General features: G+C 38.1%; 1 protein-coding gene across 1 annotated transcript in view; it reads left to right on the top strand.

The window, feature by feature from the left end:
• MYOCD (myocardin) overlaps positions 1–15396 on the top strand; it is a 119020-nt gene that overhangs the window by 97374 nt on the left and 6250 nt on the right. Inside the window, exons 4-11 of the mRNA XM_032208532.1 lie at positions 200–275; positions 1805–1966; positions 6275–6450; positions 9862–9987; positions 10654–10910; positions 11718–11865; positions 12600–13553; positions 14212–14325. Of these exons, the coding sequence (XP_032064423.1) occupies positions 200–275; positions 1805–1966; positions 6275–6450; positions 9862–9987; positions 10654–10910; positions 11718–11865; positions 12600–13553; positions 14212–14325 (2013 nt within the window). The remainder of the gene's footprint in view (positions 1–199; positions 276–1804; positions 1967–6274; positions 6451–9861; positions 9988–10653; positions 10911–11717; positions 11866–12599; positions 13554–14211; positions 14326–15396) is intronic.

Here is a 15396-nt window from a genome sequence, read left to right as displayed (position 1 = left end):
CACTCTGAGTCCTCATTTTATCAACCTCGGAAGGATCGAAGGCTGAATCAACCTTGAGCCTGGTGAGATTTGAACTGCCAAATTGTAGACAGCCAGCAGTCAGCAGAAGTAACCTGCAGTACTGCATTCTAAACACTGCACCACCTTGGCTCCTAAATTAAGCTAGTGAGGTAACAATCTCTGCTCTTATGTTCTACAGACTGAAGATTATTTTAAGCACAAGATCCGAAACAGACCTGAGCATTCTGAACTGCTTGATATGCACATTGTTCAAGGTAAGACTGGCTGAAATGCTCTCTATTGTAAAAATCCATTTAATAAGTAACTTAAGTCTTAATACTCCCTCCAGCTATGTTTCATTCCACGTACGGATGGTACCTTTTATCCACTAGTCCAAAAGTTTTGCATTTCCCTTTCAGTTTAAGATATGTAGGTTTTAAAAAAAATGGATATAAATGATTTTATCCAGACATGATTTCCATAATGCCCATTAACTCTAGTCAATTTACACCAAGAACTCACTCCTAATGATTCCTAGTCTGCTGAGATAGAGGCAGCGTTGTGGGAAATGCTCACTTGAATGGAAAAGAATATTAGTTGGAAACCATATACAGGTAATACTTTTTGGAAACCATATACAGGTAATACTTTTTGGAAACCATATACAGGTAATACCTGAAAGAAAGTCCTTTCCAACCGTTACATTCTGTGATGTTAGATACCAATTATCTAATGTAGTCAATCTAGTTATATTTTCTGCATATGACTAGTATGCTTTGTTGAACAAGCCAGTAATAAAGCAAATAAACCATGCAGTTGAATAAATCTTTATGATAGCGTGAATATTTCTAATAGATAGTAACAATCAATGAGTCAATCACTAGCCATTGTGTGAAATCATGATTTCCTTTCCACAATTAAGTTATGATTTACTGACTGACCTTGTTGACATATCACACTAGACTACAAACACATCACTTTATGATTATAACATAGCATAACATAACATAACAACATAACATAACATACACAACACAATATAATTAGCATAGCATTGCATTGCATTATATATAATATGTATTCTACAAAGTTATAGTTATAAGAAGATAAAAAGATAAGTAATAGGGGAGATGAGAAGAAGAATATAATTGATTATAGAATAATAATATAGAAGAATTATATAATATTATAAAAGAAGAATAGAATGCATATTATATATGATATAATATGTATTCTATTATTATAATATGCATTATATTATTTTTATAGATTATTATTATTTTATAATGCATTCTATTCTTCTTCTCGTCTTTCCTATTACCTATCTTATCTTCTTTTAACTATAACTTTGTTACTTGTATCTTACAATTTATATTGTTTACTTAGTATCCTATTATGATTTTTGTTGATTGCTTATTTAGTATCCTATGACTATCACTAAGTGTTGTATCTTATGATTGATAATGAATGCATTTTTACAATGACTATGATAATGATTTATCACTTATTGCTTGTATGGACACTGAAAGCTTACACACCAGAGACAAATTCTTTGTCTATCCAATCACATTTGGCCAATAAAGAATTCTGCTCTGCTCTGCTCTACTAAAATGGGAAAGCCAAGTGCGTTCTGGTCAAATGCTTTTTGTTACAATTGCATCCATGTCAAGGAACCTGAATATTTTCTCTTTAAAGAAATTGTTCTGACATGATGTATAGCATGCAGTGCTTGTTGAGCTTTTTTCTAAGCAGGAAAAGAAAAAGTCATTTGATACAAGACTTGATCATTTTCACCACTTGACAGATTCAACTGCAGAAGAATCCGTTCAAGCTAGTCAGATGAAACTAAAACGAGCCCGTCTTGCAGACAATCTGAATGAAAAAATTGCTCTTAGACCAGGACCTCTGGAGCTGGTGGAGAAGAATATCATTCCTATTGACTCAGCTGTGAAAGAGGCCATCAAAGGTAATTTTAATAGGTACCTGTTCAGGTTTTCATAGGTAATGGTTCAGGTACATTTTTGTACCCAGCACATCAGAGGAGGAAGGCACGTTCCGCTATAATGGAGAAACTCCTTTAGAGTTGCCTTTAGAGTGATTCCTCTGAAGGAGCATGGATGTATGTTGATGAGCAACCAGAACTTAAGTATTCCTGAATGGTTTATTCCTTATTGGCATGTCCCCTCCATATCCAACATATCTCCTTGCTAGCTAAGCAGGAAGACACTTGATCAAAGCCAGACTCGGCCCTGCAAAGATTACAGGGCCTAGAAGGAATCTTCTTTTCTTTCACTGTCTTCCAGTCTTTCAGGGGCTTTGTGATAGAGCCTGTCTTTCCCAGCACTTTACTTATCAGTAGAAGCCAAGGGTCAAGCGCTTTTGCCTGCTAGATGACGGGATATTGCACAGGAACACTTTCCAGAACTCCTCCAGTCTGCTGAGTGGCAGAGAAGTAGCATCTGGCAGGAGTCATACTGAGTCTTGAGGAAGCAAAACCGACAGGGCAAAAAAGTCTCCTCGTTGTGTTCCTCTAAGGAAACTGCAACATTTTTTTTAAAAAAGGGAGGGCATTTTAGAATTTTGATGTTTGTTGACCAGAGATTGGGCAACACAGTCTTGGGGACTTCCTTGGATACGTTTTCTCTCCCAGGATGAATGATGTTTGCCAGCAATTCTATCCATTTTTAAGAAACAAACTGACAGGAGAGGAATAATTTGTCCTGAAAAAATAGATAGCAGTTGCATTCTTCAGAGCTGTGAAATTCTGGAAGAGAAATAAGGATCTGAATCTAACGAGGCTGCTTGGATTAGTGTATGGTTGGCAGAAACTTCCAAAAGTTCATTTTGTTGAACCCAATTTGTGTTGAGCTCATGGTGAAATCCTGTCTTGACTCACCTTCAGTGACAATCCACAGCTATTCCAGGGGTACTCAGGTGATATTGCAGATTCCGTCTGTCTACTGTTATCTGTTATCTTTCCCTTCCATATTGTAATTTTCAATACAGAATAACAGAGTTGGAAGAGTTCTTGAAAGTCTTCTAGTCCAACCCACTGCTCATGCAGGAAACCCTATACCATTCCAGATAAATGTCTGTCCAATCATTTCGTCTACAAAAAAAGAAATTGATGACGTGATCACAGAATAATTGTATCTTGTTGCAGTTAAGGTTAAATATAAATTAAATGAAATCAGATATAGATTTTGCCCTAGACACACCATTTTTGCAGTGTTGATCCAGTATGAGATTTCAACATCCAGTATAGCTTTTGTACAGGAACTGATGGGAGTGATTTAGCAACTTACATGAAAATAAATTGTGTGCAAATGGTATATTATAATACCTGCATTAAAATTGAAAATGTACTTCCAAAACCTAGAATAGAAAATAATGGCCCTTATTGCTTTAAGAAATATCTTGAATATATGCCTACAAGGTCTGCTAAAAAAAATCACTTGCTAGAAATTCCAGCAGTCTAAGTGTATAGCTTGTGTATTCAGCATAATTTTATCTGTATATATGTGATGATGAAATATACATTGAGTTTTACAGCCAGATCAAAGTATTTCTCTGAAATAAATAAAGTATTCTCTTGCAATTATAAAGCTCAATCTCTATTTATCAACTTACAGTGATGGTTTTCATCAACTGAATATAATCGTGGTTTGACCATTGCTTAATTTTGAGTGCTTGGAATTTATTTTGGCGGGGCGGGGGGGGATTGGTTATTTATATTTTATTTTGATTTGTTTTATTACGGTTTACAGTTAGATAAGCCTTTGTTATTGCAGCTTTGCTAATAGAGATCCTGATATGGTACATGCATAATCATCCTATATGTAGTTTCGATCTTGTTTTTGTGATGTGTGCAAAATGGGCAGTCATTTTGCACACATTCTTGTAATACATGCTGTATTTAAAATTTATATAGCAATAGCACTTAGACTTCCCAGTGCTTTGCAGCCCTCTTGAAGTGGTTTACAGTGTCAGCATATTGCCCCCAACAAACTGGGTCTTCATTTTACCAACCTCGGAAGGATGGAAGGCTTAGTGAATCCTGAGCAAGTGAGAATTTACATGTATGGTAAAAATTTTAAGGATACAAGTAGATCATCTGGGCAGTGTACTTCCTAGTTACTGTAGGTTTTGGTGGATCAGCCTGGTTGTGAGGCTTCATATGGATTTCCTGTAGCAACAGACTTCTTTGCAGTGATTTACTCAGCTGATGATGGTGGCAATATCTCAGTTGCATCATATGACTCATACTGATTTCTCTGCATTCTCTTTCACAATGTTGGGAGAGTATCCTGTTGGTTGTGCTGGTGCAGATGATCATAGTTTTGTACCCCATTGGCCACTAGAATTTGCTGTGAGCTGTGCAATGCCTCTTTTATGATTTTCCTGGATGGGCCTTTCATCAGTGAAGCAACTGCACAGTACTCATGCCTTAAGAAGAGCCGAGGTGGCGCAGTGGTTAGAGTGCAGTACTGCAGGCCATTTCAGCTGACTGCTATCTGCAGTTCAGCAGTTCAAATCTCACCGCTCAAGGTTGACTCACCCTTCCATCCTTCATAGGTGGGTGAAATGAGGACCTAGACTGTGGGGGGCAATATGCTGACTCTGTAAACTGCTCAGAGAGGGCTGAAAGCCCTATGAAGCGGTATATAAGTCTAACTGCTATTACTATTGCTATTGCTATAGCTGTGTCATCAAGAAGCCCCTTCATTGAGATCACAAGGATTGCAGATAGCAGAAAAGCCTGTGTCACAGGAGACAACTGTAGCTACTTCTTCCATTATCAGTCAAGCAAGTTCTCTAAAGAAGAACTCCTGCTTACTTGGAAAGTCATATGGAGCCTTGCAAAAAATTTGACTCAGTCAGATCTGCCAAGAGATACATTGACATCAGTGGAAGGACAAGACAAGAAATGTTGTACAGAAGGCAAATGACAACTAAAGGCTTTGGAAACTAATCCCTCACAGGCTCCTCAGGGCTGCGTGCTCAGCCCCTACCTGTACTCACTGTATACACATGACTGCATATCCTCTGATTGACCCAACATCATAATAAGGTTTACAGACAACACAACAATGCTGGGTCTTATAACTGGAGGGGATGAATCAGCATACAGGGAAGAAGTCCAAAAGGTATCCACATGGTGTTCAAAAAAACAACCTGCATCTAAAAACTAGCAAGACAAAGAAGATGGTGTTGGATTTTCAGAAACAAAGAGAGGAACCTGCCCCACTGTATATCGAGGGTTGGGGGGGCGTGTGGCGAGGGTTTCCTCTTTAAAATTCTTGGGAGTGCTCATTAGTCAAGACCTCACCTTAAAAGATAACATGTCCTTGGTGGTTAGTAAGGCTCAACAGAGACTTCATTTCCTTAGAGTCCTGTGGAAAAATCAGTTGGAACAATGGCTGATGATTTCTTTCTATCGGTCCATAATATAAAGTGTTCTCACATTCTGCATAGTATGGTATGCTGGTTTAACAGCCATGGACAGGAAGGCACTACAGAGAGGGATCAATTTGGCACAATAAACCATTGGTTGCCCCCTAAAACCACTGGGTGACATTGCCAGGTCTCATTGTTTCAGCGGAGTAAGAAAGATACTTAGGAATGATTCACACCCTGGCCAGTGTCTTTTTCACTTTTACCATTGGGCAGAATACACAGAAGTACAGCCAGCTGAACAAACAGCTTTAAAAACAGCTTTTATTCATGGACTGTCAGACTCCTAAACACAATATAGCACCACAAACAGATTAATATGATGAATTTCACTGTGCCAGTGTAGTGTGTAATATGTATATACCATGATATAAGATCATACAGCAGAGTAATAGACATGTTGCCCAGAATATGACATACATATGGAAACGTATGACTAGTTTTTTCCCCTAACTACTTATATAAGGATTATTCTTTATATTACTCATGTTGTCTTGTATTCTTGTATGGACTGCACTAGTAGAGGCTAAACCAATTTCGTTGTATACATGATGTACAATGACAATAAAGGTTTTGAATTGAATCAGTTCCCATAGACTCAAGTTCTTTATTATTCACAGTTTTATGGTCTTCATTGTAATGTTAAAATGAAACATGCCCCCTCCCAAATAATGAATCTCTGCTGATGTTATATATACTGTAATACCAAGTATGAACATTTCCCACTTGCAATTTTTTTCCCTTGCAAATTCATTCGATACCCATTGCCATTCACAACAAAGTCATTATAACCTATTACTGAGTTCATCTATCTTCCTAGGTACCCAAGGAAACTTCACTAAATCTTCAGATGCCTTTGCCTTTGAAGAAGATAGCAGCAATGATGGACTGTCCCCAGAGCAAGTTAAAAGTGAGGATTCTCAAGGGTCTACAGAATTGGCAGCAAGAATTAAAATACCCGAAGCAACATTTTCTTCAGTGTCTGGGACAAGTCAGGTAAAATAATATTTGGTGCAGATGTTTCACGTCTCATATCCTATTCAATAACAACTAGTTATTATTTTTTTAAAAACTTTAAAAAATAACTTTTTTATTATCCTTAAATTGTGTGAAAGCCAAATAATAATAACGGGGTCTGGTTGAGAAAATGAGGTTTGAAAGTTCAGTAATAGTTAACCTTGACTTAGAGTGACTTCATAGCTTAGAACCTGTTTTGAAGTGTACCTCAAGAATATGTATCCTGCCTCTTTAAAGAAAGTCATTCTTTGCAAGCATCTTTGGCCCCAGCAGTCTTGTGTGAGAAAAATGTTTTGCCTCTCACCCCTAGAGGCAGGTTTTTAAGAGAGTGTTTAGATAAAATTGGGGAAAATCTTGAACAGCAGTTTTAAAGAAAAGTTCTGGGATGGGGAGTCCAACCAAAGTCCAAAATACATTTGCTGTTGTATGTAAAATGGGTGGATACATTTTAGCAAGAATTCTAGGGCCCAAACGTAGCTTGGAAAATGATTGGAATTCTTTCCAAATTTGAGGAAAATAACTGGATCATATCTAGCTTAACAAAAAAATGAGCCTGGGATTGTTTGACCCAATCTATAAACAGCTTTGTACACTGCAGTAGTGCAGTTGACATGGAATGTTCTAAGCTTTGACAGTATAATGAGTCTAGAGTGATCTCACTTTCCCTTTCTCTGTGATGACAGAGGCTTGGGATGACTGGTTTGCCACCTGGTAAGAACCACAGCCAGGAAAGACTGAGTTAGTAGTACATGGTTATTAGCTTGCCATTACACTTCCCTCAGTTTCCTGTCTCTCATCTCTTTGAAACCATGGTCATAATGGTTTATCTCCATATCAGTATGGTCATCATGGTAATTTCTCTGTTTGGTTATTTATTATATATTTTAATATGTAAGGTGTGCAAGCAGAAGGCAATATTTCCCCCTCTCCAATTTAGTGTGAGGAAAAACTGTACTTGTAACGCCAGTTTTTTATTTTCTCTGTGTTAGAAAGCCTCAGATTAAACAAAAGCAAAAACAGTTTTACTCAGAAGAAAATTTCATGAAGTGACTATAACATATGCAGTATAACAGTTGCAAGGTAGATTGTTAAATTGATATATAACTGCTATAAATTTGCTTTGCTCTGATTTTGGTAGAATCTACAGGTTCTAGTATATACACTTGGTCAAATAAGCATTTTTAATATTTGAATTTCAGCTGAGTTTGTGTTTAGCTAAGAAGAAGGGGTTAGTAGACTGTCATTTTATGCAACATGAGTTGTCATGGTTTACTTGTCAGATTGACAATTACTTCTACTTGCTAGATTAAAACTGATATGATATGACAAAGCTATTCTTAGATATTTTAATCACCTACTGCGGGTTAGATTGCAGAGAGTTGTGAATATTATGCTCAATCACATCACAGTTTGGAATTTGTCTTGCTCAGTAGTAGGAGAACTGAAATCCCATTCAATTTACTGTCTCATTGAAAGGATTAATTAGATTGTATAATGTATTACTTCTTACATGAGAAGTTCTTTTGCCCATTTTGCTGAATTACCGGCCCATCATCTCAAATTACTTTATAGCTGATGGCCTTCGTTGGCAGTCTTGGATTATCTCAAAAGGCTAAGGAAAGATCTGATTAATATTCAGATGGGATTCTATCTCGGGATGTCAAGGATGTTGATGACTAGAAAATGGAAAAACATCCTGGGAAAAAGCAATGGCAAAGTACTTCCATATTGCTGCTAGGAAAACCACACAGAAACATCCAGGAAGTCACCAAGAGTAGAGCTTAACACAAAGAAGATGTTATCTTCCTTTGGGACAGTGCACAGCTAATATCTGTATACAAATGGTAGTCATTTTTCCCATCAGTACTCTTAAGTATGGTTTGGGAAGAAAAGATATGTTACAACCAATATAGTAAGGATATTTCTCATCAGGCTCATTGTTATATATTTTCGTAATTTGCCTTCATTTTAAAATAGCATTCAGAATTAGCTATTCTAACCCACAGAAGAAGGCAAATACAAGGTATGCATGTAAAGGTGCAGTACATGTCAAAATTCTCTAAGGGCACTGTAACCTGTGCAGGAAGTCATCCTTAAGGTCAGCCTTTCGTGATTACATAAAACATGGAGGTGTCCTGCAAAGGATCCCAAGCCACTGTTAACCTGAACACGACATATTCTTGGCTAGTACTGCTCTTCTTCATTCCAACAGCTTTGTTACACAGTGTACTTGGCATGGGGCATCTCCATTTTCCAAGCACTTATGGCAGGGAGCCCAATAATCTTCCATTTGGTTTCCTAATAACACCAGCCTGATAAATGTGATTGGTCTTAGTACACATATTACTTATAGGAATAGTGTAACAGGCCATCCAAAGTCATCTGCAAAAGGTATTGATTATGGTGAATATCCCAAAAATGTTGTTTGTATGTACACTTGTATATGTGAATCATTTGGCAACATGGATTTACTTACTGGTAAACGTATGCAAGCTAAAAGATGATCAGATTTTCACAGTATACTTCATCACTCTCACGGGTTGTCATGCATATCTGCCTACTCTACTTATTGCTTAATTTTGATGCAAGGCTGCTTTTGCTATGACTCCCCATAAGGATTTTCCTAATTGTACAAAGAAGTTATAAACTGATACATAATCAATGTGTTATGCTGCATGGAGAATTACCAAGTAAAAGAATACCTCAAGGAGGTAAGATAATGTATAGATTCAGCCTGCACATATCAGATTCAATCTGTGAGGTACAATAGTTAAACACAGACTGTTTAATCAAGTCCCTTAAAGTGAACATATTTGTATTTGCAGAACTCCAGCTATAGAATATATAACACACATATGATTTGAGTGTCAACTATATAAGAAAGAGAGAGACTGGCATCTTGAACCACATATTAGACAAACAAGATCCTCATATTAGAACTACATATTTCATATGCGGTCAGAACTCAAAAATCACATACCACACACCCCTTTATCTGAATAAAACAGCTTAGTTGGGATCTACATATGTGGGTCTGATTGGGGTAAATTGTAGAGATGTCTCAATGATCTAATATTTTATTCTTTAGTTTATCCTTTTTATTTAACCTGTTTCTCATATTCCACTTTTATATATAGTTCTATTGTGTCATATATTATGTTTTATTCTGTATTTTGATATGTCCCTTGAGCCCATATATAGATTGAGCCCTTACTACAATTTAAAAAAAATGGAACAAAGGCAAGGTAATCAGCTATCAATCCACCTAGTGTAGCTCACTGATATATACTTTCATAAAATGCCTATCTGCACCAATCTTCATGAAACTATCTACCTTGATGGCATAATTGTCACATGCATTTTCAATGCTTTTTTGTTTTTTTGTTTCAGGGCCATTCCCATAGTTCTGAAAATGATATGACTGATTCATCATCTCTGCAAAATAGTCACCCAGAAAGTCCAAAAGAGCTCAATGGGCAGCAGACACCTCCTATTCCTATTACTACATCTGTAAAGGTATGTTAGTATCTTTCATAATTTAGATAAAAGGAGACAAGTGTTGACCAACTAGAGCATAACCATGGTTGCTCTGAAAGAGAAATGCTGGTTTTAAAAGTCACTGGAATATTTCTGAAATTATAGCCCACAAATATGACTACTAAGGCAATTTTGCATAATTAATTAAGTGGAGTAATTGATCAGAAAGGCAGGGATGGCAGTTAGTGTTATATAGATGCATCTTTTTTGCCCTGCTGTCATTCATGAAGCAGACAGATTTAAGTTAGGAAGTTCAATTTAGCTATTTAAGGAGGCTTAAATACCTTCACTAAAATGCAAGAGTCCCATTGCCATTTTGAATTATTTTCCATGTTCTCCTAAATGGCAGCAGGTGGAAAATCAGAATATATGAAAGGAACCTGCACCTAACATTATGTGAACATGGTGCCAGTTGTTTTATGCGCTGAACTGCATATAAAAGGAGGAAGAGTGAATCAGGTTTCTCTTACTGTATATTCCTCACCCATTAATTTGAAGCTCAAAGGCTTTTGTGGGTACTGAATATCAGGGCTAGTCCTCCAGAGAATCCAAACTTAGCAAGAAATGGGTTAATTAGATAGGCCTTTCAAAAGCTCTGGGTTCCAACTGACCTTCCTGATATTTTTTTGCATGGAACACACACAGTCAAAATCTTCAAGTGATGGTAAGAATCGCCACAAAAAACCCAAGGAGATGAAGCCCAAAGTGAAGAAGCTAAAATATCACCAGTACATTCCACCAGACCAGAAGGCAGAGAAGTCTCCTCCTCCCATGGACTCTGCCTACGCCAGGCTACTGCAACAACAACAGCTCTTCCTGCAGCTCCAGATCCTTAGCCAGCAACAACAGCATCGGCATCAGCAGCAGTTCAATTATCCTGGATCACATTCCTCTCAGCTAAAGTGAGTTGCTGGTGGAAATGTTTTTCTGTCTTCCTGGGTGACCATTTATAACAGAGCTATGCCACCATTTGGTGGTATGGCTGATTAGCATTCTTTAAATATTAGACTTGCATGTTATAAATATTCCTACTACATTCATTTGCACACTGGAAATGAAGGATCAATAGATATCCAGTGGGTTTGGATGCCCGTGCTACAAGAAATGAGAAGAGTTTGGGGTTTAGGACTAGGAATTAATTCTTCTGTAGCTTGGAGACCTTGGAATAAGCCTTTTAACGCAGGGGTGTCAAGCTCAAGATCCAGCCCACGGGATGCTTCAATCTAGGCCGCCCTGGAAACAGCAAAGCACTGATCTGTGGTGCCTCTGCCAGCAAAAACAAAGCTCCATTTTCACTGGCAGAGGGTTGCAGGAGCCTGTCGCAGTTGAAAATGGAGCTCGGGAGCCTGTTTTTATTGGTAGAGCACTTGGGCAACCACAGGCGCCCCAACACGAGTGATGTTGAGCTGGCCATGCCCCCTAGCCACACACACCCTATCCCACTTGAGGTCAAATACAACCCTGAATACAGCCCTCAATAAAATCAACACTCCTGTTTTAAGGTGAGCACTACAAGTCTGTAGTGGGCCAAAGCAACTCTCTGTTTGAAATTCTGCTAAAGTACTACTATTTTGTACTGAAATCTCAGGAAAAAAATGATTGTGAATGCATAATAAAACTAGGATCAAAACTGATATATTGACAATTGACATTGATTTAGAAACAAAAGAAGATATCATAGTAACAAATGTTACTCCTGTTTTCTTTAGACAACCGAATGAGCCTAAAATCTCAGGCTCTTCCCCTATGACAATCACCAATAATCCTCTTTCTCCAGTGAAGGGAACCTTTTCTGGGCCATCTTGCATTTCATCCCTCAAACCAGGTCCTCTCCCCTCCAATCTGGATGACCTTAAAGTGAGTATTATGCGCAGAGTATGGTTTAACAATGTTGGAAGACACAGCAAGTTGTAGAAGGTTTAATTATGGTTTATTGAATCAATTGCAATGGCCCTCATTTGCCAAAGGCTGAACCAGAAACTGAAACTTATAGTATATTCCAGAGCTATCTTTTCTTGGGCTTATATGTGACTCCTGGAAAAAGTATGCCTGATTTTGACTCTAGATCTTTGCACAGTCTTAGAGTCAATGAACTTATTTGAATTCTAAGGTAACTTATCGGAATTCTGGTTACCTCAGCTAAAATACCTTGACATGACTTCTTTGATCCACATTCTGCTTTTCTTTTACATAAATTGGTTGATGTACATCTAGAAACTCAGCATTAGAATCATCCTGACATATATGAATAATAACACAGGCTGAATTTAGACAAATATATGTAAGACAAAGGCATTCATTCTTAATTCACTCATTACTGTACACTATGATTTGATTATTCCAAATAATTCCAAAATTATAGAAATCCATTGGAAATGACAAGGTTGTACAAGGTTCCCCAATTTAGAGTTAACAGTTAATAGCAGTTTCTCTGAAGGCTAGGTAATAAGATCTCTCAGTCGGAACAAATGATTCTAGATTTAGCTTTTGTTTGGCTAAAACAGTGTGATTAAAACAAGTTTCTTTTTCAACAATAAACACACAATAAAGTAAAAAATGAGGTTGACACTAATGAAGCCATTTTATCACAGGTGTCAGAATTAAGACAGCAACTCCGAATAAGGGGGCTTCCTGTATCAGGTACAAAAACAGCCTTGATGGAACGTCTTAGACCCTTTCAAGAGTGCAGTGGGAATTCAGTGGCTTCTTTCAATGAAATAACCACTGTCACTTTCCCAGTAACCCCAACAAGCTCTCTCTCCAGTTATCCATCACAGTCTTCTACCAGTCTGTTATCCAATGGCTTTTACCATTTTGGCAGCACTAGTTCCACTCCGCCCATCTCTCCAGCTTCCTCTGACCTGTCAGTGAGTGGCTCCTTGCCAGACAGTTTCAATGAAGGACCAATGTCTTCCCCTCAGTTTGTCTTGCACCCCTCACCTGTGCAAGGTGGTTGTGAGGAGAACCTGGTGGGAAGCATCAACGGAGTTGGTATCCAGCATGATGTCGAAAGAGTTGACACAGAGAAAGACAAAATGCTCGTGGAAAAGCAAAAAGTAATCAATGAGCTGACTTGGAAATTGCAGCAGGAGCAGAGGCAAGTGGAAGAGTTGAGAATGCAGCTCCAGAAGCGCAAAAGAAGCCATGGACTGGAAGATAAGCAGCCCCCAGCACATGTGTTTGGCTTTCCAGTCAAGCAGGAGAATGCGGTGTCCAGCTGCCCATTTGCCTCTAAGCAAGCTGCCTTGAAAGGTAAGGCTAGCAATTCTGAGGCATTAAGTAACTGTGGGACACCTCAGATGCCTCATCTTGTAAATAGCCATTGCATGGAACCTTCTGGACAAAATGGCATGCTCTCCTCCACATTCCTAAGCCCACAGTGCTCTCCTCAGCATTCTCCACTAGAGGCAGCGAAGAGTCCTCAACATATCAGCCTTCCACCCTCACCAAACAGCCATTACCTTCTCTCCATGTCTCCTAGCCATCAGGGAGAAGGACGCAGCAGTTCTCCACAACCCCCCAGCCGCCATTTGTGCACAACTCTGGTAAGAAAGTACACATATTTTGCCTTTGTAATTTACTCATTGGCCTTTTAATAGTCAGTGCGAGCAATTCAGTAATAAGAGTCCTATTTTAAAAGGAAGTATTTCTGGGGGGAAAGTCAGGGAACCATAACCACATCACTATTTCCAGTGACGTTAGATGTAAAGAAACAGCTGCGTAGATATACTTATAATACTTGGACAACTGTATACAAAATCTCTCAAAATAGGCAGATCCCAGGTTGTTTGGGGCTTTAAAATATAAACATGACACTTTGAGTTCAGTCTGAAAATAAATTGGGAGTTAGTGCAGATATTTTTAAACTGGTGAGATGGGTTCCAGGCATTGTTTCAGCACCGAATAGAACCTCCATTATTGAATGTCTTCCTTGGATCAGTTGGAAATGGAGTTGGTTTTATGGGTTACATGAGGGTGAAAACTAAGCAAAGTTTTCCTTGCATCACTTTAGTAAGATTGTATCAGGGTGGAAAAAGTATTTTTGGCAAGATCTGGGTTCATATTTGTTTTCTTTCCTTGGGGTTGCATTAAACTATGATTGACACCAATATGTAAGATGTTTCAGTTTAGGGGACCTCAGGTGCAGGTGCCAAGGAACAGAGATTCGATTGGATTCCTACTGTTGATTTTGCTTCCATATAGGTGCCGACACAAGGGGGCCCAAAGTATTCCGTTCTGTCTGCCAGCTTTTGTAAATCAAGTACTGCTCTCCCAGAGGGAAAACAGCCTCCACCTTATGCTGATGCTGTAAAACAGGTAATGGTCCATGATGGTATTTTAGGGCTGTGCTTGGCTACAGGTGGTTTTTAGCATTGTACCCTTTCATCGCAAAACACAATCTGTTGCAAGGATTTTTAAAAGTCTGGTCCTTAAATAAAGGAGTCCTTTTATTTTGAATGCATAAAATAAATACATGGATTAACTGCATAATATAAAGGAAACCAATTGTGCTCAAATACAGGTATCAAACTATTAAATATGTGATACAGAAATATGTTTTTATTGATCCATTAAATTAATAACACAATATTCTTTTTTAGTTTTAATACTTTTAGCTAGTGAGATTTCTTGAAGTTAAGAAATTTTATTGCAGTCTAGAGGTCATAGATTACTTTGTTGTCAACGTACAAGCTAGTAAAAATAAAATTGTAATATTTTCCAATTCAGAGGAAATCAGGAAGGAATCCACAAATCCCAGGTTAAAAACACCTGATCTATGTGGCCCAGGCAGAGTGGGGGGAATCAAATAATGACAAACCTGAAAATCTGAGACACATGCTCAACTTGAGCATTGAGTCTGGGCTAGCAGCAGCGAATTTACTAAAGGATAAGTGATTCTTCCTCTGGAGTTACAGAATTATTAACTTTAATTTATTTGGTCAATGAAGTACAGATAATTGGAGCCATTCCTTTGCAGTCCTTTAAGGCTTCTTACTTCATCTAGCTTTCAAACCCCGACTTTATAGTAATGCTGGTATCTAGTTATCTAGCTGTTCTGGATCCAGTTTGTCATAGTGTGACATTGCAATTTACAGAATTAAAATAAAATTTAAACCAAGGAATTAAGCCAATTTTTTTTATTAGAGGTGAAATAGTCCTGGATTGCATTCACTTGAGTCATCTAGACTCTTTCCTTCCTCCCTCCCTCCCTCCCTCCCTCCCTCCCTCCCTCCCTCCCTCCCTCTCACAGAGAGGTTACAACCCACATAAATAAGAACTGTAAATCCACTGGAATTATTTCTTAGTAACTATGAAAAGGATGAGGTTGAATATCTTAGGGAATCCAGGGAGGGGTTTTCATTCTTGTTTAATATTTGAAAAATGGGA

Source organism: Thamnophis elegans, chromosome 2, assembly GCF_009769535.1.
Source record: "Thamnophis elegans isolate rThaEle1 chromosome 2, rThaEle1.pri, whole genome shotgun sequence".
NCBI classification, from domain to species: Eukaryota; Metazoa; Chordata; class Lepidosauria; order Squamata; family Colubridae; genus Thamnophis; species Thamnophis elegans.
Note: the sequence above shows the minus strand (reverse complement) of the source record. Positions and strands in the feature narration are given on the sequence as shown.